The following is a 15,529-nucleotide window of genomic DNA, read 5'->3' on the forward strand; positions in this document are numbered from 1 at the left end:
CTCTGAACTCCATCAGTCTCCAGGGGTGTTAACCGAGAGGTGTAAGGCAAGTCCCCAGCTCCCGGCGCCTTTTACAGATGCAGCAAAACAGGAACCACACATGTTTGGGGAAGGGGATATGAAGATGGAGTTGAAAAAAATCCTCCTGGCCCCCACGATGACTATAAAGTCCAACTGAGATCTGGGGCTGTGGCCACACCCCCACTTCCCTTCTCCCACCTAGGCCCCTGGGCCCAAGCTCATCTGTGGGTTGGGGGAGGCGAGACCTGGCCTCCGTCCGCAGCCTGTCCCTCCCTGCTTCCGGCGGTGCACAGGGGCTGGTGAGTGGGGCCGAATGGAGGTCAGAATAGGGGTGTGGGCAGCTCTCAGGCCTGTGCAGCTGGAGCCACGGCACCCAGGCAAGTCCCTGAGTACTGGGGGGCCAAGTCCGCCCACCTGGGGCTTTGAGGCCACACTCTGTGGCTCAGCCCAGGCTTTGCCTGTTATCTGAGACACCTCTTGGTATTAGGTCGGTTCTGCCCGTCTCGATGCTTTCTGACCGAGTCCTTTCCATTCCCATTGCCATTCTTGGGGGCTGTCCAGAGACCAGAGCGCAGGGTACCTGGTTTGTCTGGGAAATTGGTCAGAGGTGTCTCAGTCCTAATCAGGCCCCTCGGGCAAAGCAGTCACTGAAAATCCGCCTCTAGGCATGAGGCGTGGCTTCTTGGCACCTCATCTTGGCCCTGTGAATCCCCCACCTCCCTCTGCCTCCACGAGGCTTTGCTGTGATTTGTGCTGCTGTCGGGCGGGGTCGGGTTTCCTGAGCAGTTGCAAACATCCCACCTGAAACATAACAGGCTCTTCCTCTGGCCACAGCTATTGTTTCCCTCGGCATTATGGCCACAGTCTTGCTCTGTAGCCAGCAGTGACATGTGTTCTGAAAATAGCTTGGCTCCCCTGTCCCCTTCCCGCCCACCCACCCTCCTGAAGATGCAGTCACTCCTTTGTGGTGGCCCCAGGAGTTTCACTCTAAATATAGCTGCAACCCATTCACACTGCCACCCAGCTGGGGGAGGGTGGTGCTGTGGAACAATGGGGCACACACAGAGCCCCCCACACCTGTATGGAAGCTAGCGGAAGGCAGACACTCAGCCCTGGCTCCTAGCTGTCGGAGGCAGGGTGGGAGCCGGTGCACTACCAGGCCAGGGGCACGTTCACGCCGGGGCAGGAAAGCACATCAGCCTGCAGAGCTGGGCAGCCGCCTGCCCTGCTCTTGCGGTTCCAGAGCCCATTCCAGCTTCTCTGCAAACTATGGTGCTGGGCCTCCAGTTTGCTCCAGCAGCATCCACAAGGTCCTGTCCTCCTACAGAATGGTTAGGCTGGGCGCCTGGGTGGCTCAGTTGGTTAAGCGACTGCCTTCGGCTCAGGTCATGATCCTGGAGTCCCGGGATCAAGTCCCGCATCGGGCTCCCTGCTCGGCAGGGAGTCTGCTTCTCCCTCTGACCCTCCCCCCTCTCATGTGCTTGCTCTCTCTCATTCTCTCTCTCTCAAATAAATAAAATCTTAAAAAAAAAAAAAAAATGGTTAGGCTGTTGGCTGGACCACCCTAAGGCTAGCACTGCTTAGAGCAAGCTCGGAGGTGTCATGCTAGCCCTGCCACTCCCTCTCCATCAGGAAAGGGTACACTTCTTGGGCATTCTCACAATAAGAGTGAGCAGATAAAATTCAATCAGATTATCTTTTTTTTTTTTTAAGATTTTATTTATTTATTTGAGAGAGGGAATGAGATAGAGCATGAGAGGGGGGTGGTCAGAGGGAGAAGCAGACTCCCTGCTGAGCAGGGAGCCTGATGCGGGACTTGATCCTGGGACTCCAGGATCATGACCTGAGCTGAAGGCAGTCGCTTAACCAACTGAGCCACCCAGGCGCCCTCTTTTTTTTTTTTTTTTTTTAAGATTTTATTTGTCAGAGAGAGAGCACAAGCAGGGGGAGCGGAAGGCAGAAGGAGAGGGAGAAGCAGGCTCCCTGCTGAGCAAGGAGCCCCGATGTGGGACTCCATCCCAGGACCCTGGGATCATGACCTGAGCTGAAGGCAGACGCTTAACCAACTGAGCCACCCAGGCGTCCCAATCAGATTGTCTTGAAAATGTCCTCCAACTCTGAGATTCTGTGATTTGAGTTCATTGAGCTCCTACAATATATCAAACCCTATGCTAGGTATTATCAAAGAAACTACAAGGAAAGAAGGCCATTCTCCTTACAGCCTAGTTTAAAAATAAAATCAGTCCTCATAAAATGATAAGTAGCAAGCAAGTCATCCTAATTGTAACTTTTAAAAAGAAAGCCAGTATACATACATTAAGGTCTGTGTTACTGACTGAAAATCCAGAGGAGGGATCCTAAGCAGAAAGTTTCCCATGAGCGCCCACCCTACTAAATGCAGAGGTCTACCGTGCCATCCCAAGGGCGGCAGACGGCGTTGCCTGCTCTCTGTAACACGTGCAGCATCTGCTCCCTTTGCGTTCTGTGGCTCGAGAAGGAACTGCCTGTCTGCACTTTTGGTGGTTATCTCACCAACTCTTCCTATTTTTTTTATTTCATTTCCATTTTTCATTTAAAAAAACAAAAACCTATGTCATTAAAGAAAAAAAAAAACAGTAAGTATCATGAGTCCTACAGAAAGCAGTAGTCCTCTCTGTCACCCCTCCCCATCTCCCACTTTGCCCACAAGTGGTTTCCCCAGAAGTCTCCCCCCGCCCCCCGCATCTATAGAAGGTGACCCATGGAGCTGGGCAGGAGGAAAGAAAAGTGACACCTGTGAAGTTACTGATATGTGGCTCAGGCATTTTCCTAGATACTTTCCCATACAGAGTGAGCACAGAAGTTTGCTGTGGTACAGAACTTCTCATTTCTGGTGAAGACATGGCTGTGGCCAGAGAGGCCCAGGGATAAATGACTCCATCAGCCAAGAGAGAGGAGGAAGCAGCCCCGCTCCCTGTGGAGCCCTGAGCAGAAGGAAGACCTAAGAAGGCCTTCTCTTGATGTGGCTCTGCTTCATGATATGGGTTCTTCAAGTTCCACAGCTCCTGTGTGAGCTAATTGTGTTACCTTTTTTTTTTTTTTTAAGATTTTATTTATTCATTTGAGACACAGAGATACAGAGAGAGAGAGAGCATGAGCAGGGGGAGAGGCAGAGGGAGAGGGAGAAGCAGGCTCCCCACTGAGCCAGGAGCCCGATGTGGGACTCGATCCCAGGACCCTGGGATCATGACCTGACCTGAAGGCAGACGCTCAACCATCTGAGCCACCCAGGCACCCTAATTGTGTTACTTTTTATTTGTAATTCTCGGTGTCTCAATTTTTAGTGGGTCAGCATCCTCAGATCATCTCCACTGTCTAGAAGGAACTTAACCTGTGAAAGAGCCCTTCTCCCAAGCCTGTCAGCTTCCTCATTAGATGTTATTGTGGATTATCTCTTCCCAGTTTCTCACCGGCTTGCTCAAGGATGCTCTCATACTTCAGAGAAAGTTGGTTACTTAGCACCTTCCCGAAACAGAATTGAGTTCTCTTTTCCTTGCACACTTGATGACAACTTGGTCCTTATTCCCACTGATCTGATTCAAAGCATCCATGCTTTCTTTGGGTTCTCAGTTCATTCTCCAAGGACCACTGTGGCCCAGTCTTAGCTGCAGCAAGGAGGGTTCCTGTGGAACTCTCCTTCCGGGTCAGCACACTTGACTCCAGGCCAGGGCCAGTCTGTCTGAATCACAGCATTCCAATGGAGCCCCCCCCCTTACCCCCACCAGAGGCTTCTGCAGCTTTTTACTCATACAAACAAAAATAAATCTCACTACCGGCCTCTGAACTCCACAGCGGCTTGCTTCCCCCGTCTCCGCAAGCGTCCCATGGCTGTGAGTAGGGACTTGGCACTCTCCCCACCGACATCACTTTTTCACTCCCTGCGCATCCTGTGTCCTTCTCTCACCGTGCGACCCAGAGATCGGAATGGGACGTGACGGCCGGCACAGGCGCCGTGCACAGCTGCCAGGAATCTGACGGGTAAAATCTGGAAAAGTTGGGAGGGCAAATGCTAAATACGCGCGTGTGCGCGCGCACACACACACACATACACACACAGCGCCACTCAGAGAGGGCCGGAAACACAGACACCCACAGAAGAGGGCCTGCGGACTTCCGATCCCTCCTTGGTCTGCCATTCTTTTGAAGGGGACTGGGCCAGTCTCATGACCCAGGTATGACACCCCCCCGCCCAGGCCCACAGGTACCCCAGGAGAAGGGGGAACAGCTTCATGTAATCTCCTGAGACTCATGAGGGCATGTGGGGAACAGGAAGCAGTTGTGTGGTGACTCACTAGGCAGAGCCAGGTTAAGGGAAGTTGTCTGCGGGCGTCCCTGGGACCGGATAATGGCAGCACAGCTCCAACCACCCTCATACAGCTTGACCCCACCCCACCCCTGGGGAACCAACGAGGCTGCCACCTCCCTAAGAGGCTGTGGCCTTTGTTCACCTTTCTGGCCCTGAACCATAGCTCAGAGAACTCAGACGGTTAGAGCTTCCCTGTGCCCTGCTCCTAGGTGCTTCTCCCCACCCCACCCCCGCCACCCTGCCCGCAGAACAAACAGGCGGGCTATCAGCCCCCAGCCTCCCTTGGCCACCTCTCTCAAGGTGGGATGGTACAAGGTCCGAGGAGCTCATTCTTGTTCATGCAGCCATTTCCTCTTTAGAGTCAAACCAGAGCTGGGCTATCATTTCTGGAGGCAGGAAAACTAAGATGTGAAGAGTCGCAGTGGGGCGGAGGCGGAGATCTAGTGCTCACTTAGGACCCTGAGCACCTGCCCTCTCGCAGCCTGTGTCCCTGTCTGTTGTGTTCCTTCTCACCCAGAGAGACAAAGATTTGGGTGCCTATGATACTAAGAAAAATGTTGCTGGCAGTGGAAAAGCTGCGTAGAGACCAGCAAGGCCGGGGGGAGTGAGCAAGAGGAAGGCTGCTGCTCCCCTGTGAGGAGAAAGGGCAGAGGCCCTGTCCTTACGGAATGCCCGAGCTGCTGAACAAGGTTATATGTCAGTTATGTCTTAAGAAAAAATAAATTGTTTTAAAAATGCCCCAAGCCGAGTTGAGTGGAATGCGTGTCATTCTGTAGCTGGCAGCCCCACGGGGAGGGACTGTGACCAAGTCCCCCGGGAAGATGGCCAGCAGCAGGGGTACTTTCCCCTGATGAGGTGAGAGCAGTAGGAAGACTGCGCAGAATGGGCCTCTAGGCTGCATTTCTCATGCCTGCCAGGGGCCTGTGGCCTGTGCCTTCCACCAGCTGTGGTGGCAGTGGCAGCAGCGACTTAGTCATAGGAAGAGGTCCCCAGTAGGTCACAGAGAAGCCACCCCCAGCATTCGGAGGTATGCCCTTTCAGTTTTACTGTCGTTGCCAGCGAAACCGGAGCGCCTCCCTCACTGACTGTTAGTGGCCGGCCCGGCACTGTGGGACCCGTCTCGGTTGGCACGCACATCTTCTCCCCTGCCCTGAGCCTGTGTCTCTGTCCTTACAAGTTGGTGTGTGGCAGATTATGAGGGGGGTGCCAGGTTTGCGCTGGTGCCCTCCTCCTGCCCTGTGCACGGGGAGCACACTGGGCAGATGCCAGCAGATCATTCTGCTTCTTGGCTGTGGTCCCCACAAGAGGAAGCAGCACAACAGCGACCGTGTTCTGTAGTGACCGACGTGCCCAGAGCCTATCTCAGAGGGCCTCTGGCACTCAGGGCTCTGTCAGACTTGGGAAGGTCGGGCTTGCACAGATGTGCATGGAGCTGCCCTGAAGGAGGTGAACACCCATCAGACAGACAGGGCCTCGGCCACGTGCTTGTCAAGGTGTGGTGTGCAGACCACTCACTGGGGCTGTGTCGCATGCTTTTTCAGGGATGCACAGGAGACACTTGGGCTGCTTTTTTTTTTTTTTATGGAAGGATAGCTTGCACGAGTGAACTTGATACCGTGGTTATCGTTGCTTAAGAGGTGGCTAAGCCAAAAAAAGTGAGTTGGCTTAAAGTCCATTTAATGAAAAACATCAAGTAACTGATGGTATAGATTGTACAGAACTGTGGCAAAGGAGCACAAGTAGAACACAAAGACTCACGTTTAGGAAACACTCTGCTGGAGGGTGGGCGGTGGCGGTTCTCATCAGCCTGGGTGTTGCTCTTTGCAAGCATGTGAGTTGGGTCCAAATCCATCACACCTCATGGACTCCTGCTGCTGTGGTGGTAATAATTCGTTGTCAGCATCACTGTTTTTGTATAGCCTTGTAACCTTTTCTTTTTTTTTTTAATCTAACTACACAGTCAAGTAAACTGAAATAAATGATACATGTATAAAGTGTTTGCACTAAGCTGTACCCCTGTCTTTGCTGTCTAGATAATGTGTGCAAAACCACTTTCATATCCAAGGAAACTGACTCTCCCTTGTTGACTTTTGTCCCAGGGTCTTACTTTCAGAAACCTGTTAATTTTAATACCATCAGGGTCCTCTCTGTCCTAGGCAGGGTTTTAGTCACACCCCATTCCTCAGGCCATTTAGTCCATGTTGATTTTTATTGCAGTACTTTGCCCAGCCCTTGGGTCGGGGGGTCCCTCGGGCCTGGCAGGGGCTGGCTGTCCCTCTGAAGGGGGAAGAGTTTCAGGGGGCAGGATGCTGACACACTGTGAAGTCAGGGCCCTGGCTCATCCACCCGCTTGCCTACTCACTCTGGCTCACTCACCGTTCTGTGTCCCTGTAGGCTGTCCTGGAGGACCAGAGTCAGATGAGGCAGATGGAGCTCGAGATCAGACCCTTGTTCCTTGTACCAGACACCAATGGCTTCATTGACCACCTGGCCAGTCTGGCACGGCTGCTGGAGAGTAGGAGGTACATCCTGGTGGTACCCCTCATCGGTGAGTCAGGCCAGAGCAGCCCTGCACACATGCTGCAGCCCCCTCCCCACGCACGCCCCACGGCCCCGGGGCCAAGCAGCCAGAGAGCCCCGCTATGTGTGTATGGCAGGATCTGCAGGCAAGTAGGGTCTGCGTGGGGCAAGGAAAATTGTTTAATAATCAGAGCAGTTCGAATTATTATGGCTGATCCATGGCTTAAACTGCTTGAGCAAATGGACTCCTGTGTCCCAGCAACCCGAGGCTGCATGAGCCCAGCCCTTGTTTTTATCCTTATAAAGCTTGCAGTAAAACAGCAAAGCTGGTTCCCGTTATTGGTAAACACTCAGCCCTGGCAGATAACGGCAGTGCTGCTGGGTGGTCTGGCAGGGAGGCTGGGAGGATTTTGAAGTGGTTAGATGCCTTTGGTCTGATTGTCTTGTAGCTTTTCATGATCATTCTGTTGGTTCGAGGTAGCATTCTTCTGGCCAGTGTCACCCTAAGGCCAGGCTGACGGAAACCCTCCAGAGCAAGCCCTTGGCTTATGCCTATGGATTCCTGCCACTTGGGCCCTTACCACTGTCTGGTCACTGATGCTGGTGCAGGGTCAGCATCTCAGGACCCAGCTAGCTTGCTTCCACCCTCAGGCCAGAAGAGCCCAGCTGGGCTGTCTCCAAGGGACTGTCTAGGCACTGTCTTAGTTCTTGGAGCTCTGCGGTGGGTCAGCCTGAGGATGGGCTTTGGGCTCTGGGCTCCTAATATAATTGGTACAGCTAATATAGCTGATGGCTATCCTGTGGAGGGAGAGAGGGTCTAGGAGGTGATTGGCTTTTCAGTGTCCCCTTCTCAGCAGCCACTTGGCGCAAGTTCGGGATCCTTGTCCTCTGGAAAAGCTGCCAGACTGGCAGTCTGCCTGCCAAGCCACCTCTGACATCCATGCCAAGATGTTCCATTGGGCCTCCCCTCCTAGTCCCAAGTGTCTTAGTGCCAGATGAGGGTGGAAACAAAGGGCAGGAAACATCCGCCCCTGCAGAGGCTATAGAACCCTGGGGGGTTGTGGGAAACACGTTAGCACCACCTGAGAATGTTGGCACTGAAGCAGCCCTCGTCCCGCCTCCACCCTCCCTGTCTTCCTTCCCCCTCCCCATGTGGCCTGGCCAGAACCTCTTAAACCCAGGCCTCTGGACCTAAGGAAAGGCTTTCTGTTCTTCAGAAGTAGAGCAGCAAGACTGTCAGGTTGTTCCAGCTTCCCCTCTTCCCTCACTGCATCCTGGGTAGGGTAGCTACCAGGATAGCATGTCCCCGTGCTTTCCTACCCCAGGAGATTTTTAGGGGAAAGAGAGTAAGTGGTCGCTTTTGCTAATGGTCAGGAAATGGTATAACTGAGAGAGGTTGCTGACATCCAAGGAGTTCCCTAAGACTGGGAAGGGGCCTCAGACACCATCCCAGGCTAGCAAGGTTCTTGGTCCCCAGCACTGATTGTGCCCTTACTGTGTGTCCGGCCTCCCTATTCCTGGGGGATCCAGGGAAAGGTGGAACTGCAAGCCCTTGGCCTCGATAGCTTGTGGTTTAATAGGGAAAGCCAGATCTGGTGGGGAGGGAGCAAATACATGCGCAAAACCCCCAGGAAAGGACACAGGTAGAATAAATAGATTCCTCCCCCGCCTTCCCCCCAACCCCATCCCACCGCCCCCCACCCTCCCACCTCCCCCCCACCCCCACCCCCCGTGCTGGGAAATGACAGCTGTCCGTAGAAGACAGGCCAGCCTCTTCGCACCTTGGGGGGGGCGGGGCCCTCGACTCTCAGGGTCTTTGCAGGAGACTCCTGTTCAGCGAGGCTCCCACCGTGCATTCCCGCTCTGTGTCCAGAGCACAAAGGGTTAAGCCGACAGCCTTCCCTGCTTGTTTCTTGTGCTCTTTAACCTGCTCCTGCTCCTTAGGCCTGACCCTAGCATCAAGAAGCCCCGCCTGGTGCAGAAGCACAAACAAGCTTCCCCTTTGAAGCCTGTTTAGTTTGGAAGCAGGAAAGGAGATTTTGGGATGGAATACCAGTTTTTCGTGTTTGATGTTCTGTTTGCTGTACCATACACCCATCCACCACTACTTCCCAGCCTCAACCATACATTGTGTGGACATGCAGCAGCCTCAGGTTGCTGAAAGCATGGAGTGTGTGTGTGTGTGTGTGTGTGTGTGTTCCCACATGGGCCCTTTCCAGAAAGCGTCTCTGAATACCCAGACAGTGAGTGCCAGGCTCACCATGGAACAGCATGCTCATGCCGACTCCCCGAGCCATGAATCACTGCACTGAGGAGAGGCCTCAGACCCCAAACTCTCCCGGAGCCCCCAAGGAGTGCATATTTCCCACTTGACCTCAGGCTTTTGGCTGGAATTTTGGAAAGAATCTTCACCAGAAAATGAAGCCGTGTCCCAGACACATAGGCAGACACACACACACACACACACGCAGTATCAGAGGAGTAGATGTGCCAAGGGCATGGTTTGAAGGATACCAGGGTCCTTGCAAGTAAGGCTGTGACTGTTGCTTCCCACTTGGTGACCTCCCTGCACGCTACCAGGGGATGGGACATAGAACTTTGCTCCTTGTGAACTGCTGTGGTTGGGGATCCAGACTGATGAGGGGAAGTGCCTCTTGTCCTTTAGTGGCTACCCTTGTCTCTCCTGAGAGGCCCTTTCAATTTAATCCTGTAACTGAGGAATGTGATAGTAGAAGGGCCAGGTTTCTTCCTCTGAATACAGCAGCTCCAGAAAATCCCTGTAGGTTCCTTCTAGGAGGAGGGTGGGGCCCAGGGGAAGAGGGAGAAAGAGCTCTGTGGAAAGTCTGGGACACTTCTTGCCCCCTAAGTTCCTCTAGTGTCATTGGAAGACTCCTGTGGGGCAAGATGGAGTCTGTGGTCTGGGAAGGGGCTGGCTGGGAAAGTGAGCCTAAGGTAAAGGCATACATCATTGCTGGTTGCTAAGGCTGATGATACCTTGTGGGACTGTGTCTCATCAGTGATCAATGAACTGGACGGCCTGGCCAAGGGGCAGGAGACAGACCACCGGGCTGGGGGCTATGCCCGTGTGGTGCAGGAAAAGGCCCGGAAGTCCATTGAGTTCCTCGAGCGGCGATTTGAGAGTCGGGACTCTTGCCTACGGGCCCTGACCAGCCGTGGCAATGAACTCGAATCCATCGCCTTCCGCAGTGAAGACATCACTGGCCAACTGGTAAGACCTGCGGCAGAAAGGGAGAGCCCATAGCCAGCCTCAGAACAGGGTCTCCAGGAGCTCAGGCACCTCAGGCTGCCCAGGCAGCTGAGCGGGGGCGGCCACCACCCAGGCCCAGGAGGGGCAGTTCTTTGTACCCTAGATCACTCTTGTCACAGTCGCACCCCACCAAGCAGGACCAGAACATGTATGGGAGGGACTCTGGGATGTGATCCTCCCCAGGACCCCAGACGCAAGAATATACCTGTGCCTCCGAATGGCGCCCCCTCCTGCCCAGCGGCACTTCTCACACTTTTTTCCTCCAGGGTAACAACGATGACCTGATCCTCTCCTGTTGCCTCCACTACTGCAAAGACAAGGCTAAGGACTTCATGCCCACCAACAAAGGTACAGCTTTGCCTCTGCCTCAGGCTCATCCATCCCCCCCACCCCCACCCCCACCTTCCCATCCTCAGCCTTTCCCTAGGAAGGGGCTGGGGAGTTGGATGCAAGTCTGAGGCCAGCCTTCTGGAAATCCCACCTCACTGTCACAGCTCCCCCACTCCCAGGTGGACCCTGGGCCAACTAGGGGTGGACCTAGCCCTGAAAGCCAGGCTCTAGGCAGTGAGCTTTCCCGCTCGGCATGCATCCGTTTCCTTTCTTGGGTCCTCCGTGAGTCTTCTGACAGCAAGAATGTCTTTATGATTCAGTGCAGCTTATTCTGGCCATGGTCTCCTGAACCCAGCCCTCTGCAGCTCTGAGAGGGCAGTCCCCACTGGTCCCTAGGGCCCACCTCCCTTTCCTTGGCCATGCTCAGCCTCTCAGTTCATCCCTGAATGTTTACCCTCTATCTGGCCGGTAGTAGAGGTTCTTCCCCAGCGAGTAGTGGGCCTTTTCTTCCTGTCTCTGTGTCATATGCTGTGGCACTTTGGGGGCAGTTGACAGCTTGAGGACTGAGCCCTCAGCCCAATTTTCAAGGCCTTTTTGGTGGCCAGTCGTCCCATCTTTGAGCCAAAGGCCCACCCTGGGACTCTTCCAGGTGCTTCAGCACCTCATCCTCAATCCAGAATGTTTTCCTGCACAGCCCCTCAGAGTCAGCAAGGCTCAGGTATTTTCTGCTCCCGGCTCCCAGGAGTCTGACATTTCTTCCTAGGACATCCTCACTCCGTGTCATCTACAGATGTGGACATTCTTACCGGTTGGTTTTTGTCTGTGTATAGGTGACTACATCTTGTCATTTTCTTCTGGTGGTTGTTGCCCAGCTCTCTTCCCTGCTGCTCAGTTTCCTCACCCTGGCTTCCAGGCTGGTCAGGAGATGGTCTTCTCTCCTGCTGCTCCCGCCACCCATTTCACTGCACCAGGGGCTGAGAATGAGCCCAGAAGTGCTGTTCTTCAGAGGGGTCCTGCCACCTGGCTTGCATGTTCTGTCCTTCAGGGACAGACCTGGAGCAGTGAAGTGGTAGAAAGGAGCCCTGGCTGAGCCAAACAGAGGAGCGTGGGCTCTGCTCCCAGGCAGCTTCCTAGAGGGGCACCTTCTGAGGGAGAGGTAGGTGGCATTGCAGAAGGCCTTGTTGGGAAGTATGGTTCAGATACTGCTATGGCCCCACCCAGCCTCAGAGCTGTTTCTTTCTTAGCAGAGACATATTTTGGCTTTGGCCTTACTAGTCTCCCCCCCCCCCCCCACTTCACCCCAAACAGCCTGCAGGAACCCATTGCCATCCTGGGGACCGCCCCTATCACAATTACATCAGCAACGGCTAGTGTAATCAAACCCCATTTGTCAGTGTGAATTCTTAGCAGATTAACTTGTCAGATACACAGAGAAACCGTCACTAAATGTTTATGTGTAAACGATGTTGAATTTTAAAATCATGTGGATTATGGCGGATGGGGCCTGACAAGATGACAGTCTCTGGTTTCTAACAAAGTGAAGTTACCAGTGTCAAAACAGAGGATGTTTATTGTTAAAAATGTCTGAAAGTATCCACAGAAACCCCTGCAGACCCCTGCCAGCAATGCCGGGCCTTAGTCGACTATCCTAAGGCCTGGGACTCTCTTGTTCTGAGCCCCAGGACAGGAGTGGCGGGGCTGCATCGAGCAGCCAGCTGGGAAGCTCAGAAAGCACAGCCCGGCACCACCCACGCCTGAGGGGCCAGGCCCAGGCCGTGGAGCCGACTGAGAGCATCCTCTCTGCTCATGTGGCCTCCCTCTCCCCATCTGCCCACCGTCTGCCCACTGCAGCCCTCACCTCCCACCCCTTCTCCTTCCGCCTGGCCCCTTCTCCCACCAGCGTCAGCCTCACGAGCCTCTCCCTCCCTCTTCCCCCAAACTCCTCCCAGGCTGACAGCCAGTTCTCAGCCTCCCTGCCTGGAGCTGGCAAGCCTGAAACTGCTCAGGTCCAGACCTGGACATTTGCAATTGCCCAGCCCCGCCAGCCCCCCACAGTAAGCCCCGCAGGACATTTCCTGTGCCTCACTGTCTGCCGGACCTCCGTCAGGAAATGCCCAGCCCTGGACTGAGGGGTGGGCCTGCCTGACCAGGGCTGGGGATGTCCCTTGTGTGGGGACTTGGCCCTGGCTTAAATTCTCCCCAGTACATTAAAAGGTTAGGGAATTAGGAGAAGTAGTGGAAGACATCTTGCTAAGAGGTCATCTAAAAAGGACAAAGGCTGCTGGTGCCGATATAGAAAGAGCTTGAAGATATATAAAATTTGAATAAAGTAAATACGGCTAGTATGATTGTAATGTTGTTGGAAAAAAAGCTTATGTAACAAGGATATATACTTGCACATGTGCATTAAAAAATCCAGAAGCACGCATAGATCTAGCCCTGGGGAACAAGACAGAGACACACAAAGGGAGAAACTAGGAGGATGGCTTTGGCTTTTCCTTTCCTTTGTCCTCTTCTGTATTGTTAGAGGTTCTCACCATTTACATCGCTTACTTTCATGTAATAGAGGAAATCATTTGGCTCTCACTCAGGGCCACCTTAGCATGGCCCTGCCAGGGACCCTTGCCCTCCTCTCCTCAGAGCTCCCTTGAACTAATCCCTCTCCTCACCTCTGGGAGCCTGGATTCACTTTGGATTCCATCTTGAGCTTTCTACCTCTTGATACCTAAAGCATTGACCTCCTAGCCTCGGAGGGAGAGGATGTGCAGGAAGAGAGGAGTACCTGTGAGCCCAGGACCAGCCATGCAGTCCGAAGGAGCAGAAGGAAAGGGGCTTCCTCTACTCCCCTCAGTTCAGCGTCCCGGGAGAGGGGTCTGTGGAGGCTTAGTGGCTTGGGCAGGTCTCTGGACACGAGGCAGCTCCATCCCGGGCTGGAGGCGGGGGTCTGAAGCAGAAGGCCAGCCCTGGCCCAGCACGGGCTGGCCCAGCACGGTCCTCTCTAAGCCAGTAGGGGAGGGGTACCCTCGCTGAGTGCGTGAGGGAAAGACTTGTAGAAGGGCCAAGAAATGGCTGGCGCTGACCCCTCCTGGGCCACATTCCCCTCGGAAGGAGGAGAGGCAGCCCGTGCCTCTGCCCCCTGCCCTCAGTGAAGTCCCTCTGCTCTCTTACGTCTACAGAGGAGCCGATCCGGCTGCTGCGGGAGGTGGTGCTCTTGACAGATGACCGCAACCTGCGCGTGAAGGCACTGACGAGGAACGTGCCTGTGCGAGACATCCCGGCCTTCCTCGCGTGGGCCCAGGTGGGCTGAGGGGGCCGCACCGGGGCCCCCCCCCGTCATGGAACCATTCCTGAGAGGCCACCAGGCGCCCAGTGTAGCACCGGCGATGCCCACGTGCCTGAGCCACCAATCCACCCAGACAATAAACCATCCTCTTCCAATCCACGCTGTGGCCGTGCTGTGGGGGAGCTGCTCCTCACAGAGCCCCTCCTGAGGGTCGGGCGGAAGCTGCTGGGACCCTCCTGGGCTGCCAAGATTTAGCAGGGCGGTGGCTGGCTGCAGTGACAGCAGGTGGGTGAGCCAGATAGGCCGCCCACGGTCTCAGCCTTTCTCCCTCCCCCTGTCTAGTTCAAGGGCTCGCGGAAGGCCTCCTCAGCCCAGGGACTCGGCCACTTTCTCAGCTGGAGACAGGGCAGGGGGTTGCATTTCCATCAGGTGCAGGTGAAATGATCTTCAGAACCCCTGTGCTTCTCATGAATGTGTCCCAAGAGGCTTTGGTCATGCCATGAAGAGAATGTGCAGGGTGTGTCTGAGGCCTGGATTCCCTGATGGATCCCAGTTGGCTTCTGGACACCATGTCCCGAACAGCAGCCCTAGGCCCCACCTTTTCTACCCCCTACCCCAAACACACATCCATTCTGCTGCTCTTCTCCCTGTCCTTCTCATTCTGGGTCCATTACACTTTGCCCCTCGTTCCCCCTTGGATGGTCGTGGGTCTAGAGGGAAGGGACATCTGGCTTCAGACTCCTGCTTCCTGGGTGGCATTTGCCTTCTCCTCTCCCTCATTGGCCTTCCTTTTGCTCTAGTTCCCATTTCACGAAATTTCTTCAGACTCTTCTCAGTTCCCCGCTCCTCTCTCCTCGCGCTCTCCTTCCTGAACCATCTCCTTGGCCTCCTTCCCTTTCTAGTTGGTCCCTCTCACCTCCCCAATCCCTTCAAATTCTTCACCTCAGGTCCTTGCCATGGGGATTCCCAATCTGAATCGTCCTCCTCTGGTACCTCCTCTGGTACCTCTTCCTTCTCTGTGCCAGGAACCTAATAAAGCTTTCCTGCCCTGACCCTCTTTCTCAGACCCCTTGTACTCTGAGAAACTTCCAGGCTCCTGCAGACCAGCCTGAGGGTAGGGTGGGCCAGTGCCTGAGAGGGGCATCGCCTAGCCTGGAGTGTACACTGTTTCTAGCTTTGCCCTAGAAGAACTTGACACAGGGGCCTTTTGGCCTTTGAGGGTTTTGTTGCCTCTTTAGCTGGCACCTGTGTCCAGAGCCTCCCTTGAGGGGCTTCCTACTGGGAATGGGTTCTCCCAACCCGGGGACAGGGATGAAAGGAACTTGGAGGAAGACAGGACTTTGAGGAGGAGCCAGGAGTCCATTTTGATGGGACCAGAGAGGGAATCCCCCAGAGCTCCCCTTCTGGACTGTACAGGCTTCCTAGAGGATGGGAGAAAGGGCTACCCTCCCTGAGGCCCAAGATTATACCAGGAGGAGGGGGTACTGTACAGGAGAGCCACCAGTGGTTTGGGAGTATGAGTCCCCCAAGGGCCTCAGAAGACTGGCTCTTTGGGGTACAGGGTCCCAGTCTCTTCTTTGAGATCCTCTCCCCTGGATGAAGGCCAATGACTGGGTGGGTGGGAGACCCATCTCTCCTTTCTGTCCCATTTGCAGCACTGGTTTTGTTTCCTTAATAAATTTTTAGTTATGAACATGCCTGACCTCTTTGCCCATCTGTCTCTGGGGCTGGGGAGGGAAGAAGGTCCAAGCCTCTCTCTGCA

At 54.5% G+C, this 15,529-nt stretch overlaps 1 protein-coding gene and 1 long non-coding RNA gene across 5 annotated transcripts in view; one reads left to right on the top strand and one right to left on the bottom strand.

Moving 5' to 3' along the window:
- SMG6 (SMG6 nonsense mediated mRNA decay factor) overlaps positions 1 to 15,466 on the top strand; it is a 231,850-nt gene extending 216,384 nt beyond the window's left edge. For 2 of the 4 annotated variants that reach the window (XM_035027544.1, XM_035027545.1), the window contains 4 exons: positions 6,761 to 6,914; positions 9,904 to 10,115; positions 10,421 to 10,502; positions 13,661 to 13,791. In XM_035027544.1, the coding sequence (XP_034883435.1) occupies positions 6,761 to 6,914; positions 9,904 to 10,115; positions 10,421 to 10,502; positions 13,661 to 13,791 (579 nt within the window). Of the gene's footprint in view, positions 1 to 3,852; positions 4,039 to 6,760; positions 6,915 to 9,903; positions 10,116 to 10,420; positions 10,503 to 13,660 lie in introns of those variants that run through there. The other 2 variants (XM_035027542.1, XR_004683253.1) reach the window with 2 other exon arrangements.
- Positions 3,966 to 6,827, bottom strand: LOC118025207. Its single transcript, XR_004683256.1, has 3 exons — positions 6,743 to 6,827; positions 6,125 to 6,240; positions 3,966 to 4,045 (listed from the first exon to the last, which is right to left on the bottom strand). It is a non-coding gene; the product is annotated as an uncharacterized LOC118025207 (long non-coding RNA).
- Positions 15,467 to 15,529: the final 63 nt, after the last annotated feature.

This window comes from Mirounga leonina, unplaced genomic scaffold (assembly GCF_011800145.1).
Source record: "Mirounga leonina isolate KUSES-001 unplaced genomic scaffold, KU_Mleo_1.0 Mir_200, whole genome shotgun sequence".
NCBI classification, from domain to species: Eukaryota; Metazoa; Chordata; class Mammalia; order Carnivora; family Phocidae; genus Mirounga; species Mirounga leonina.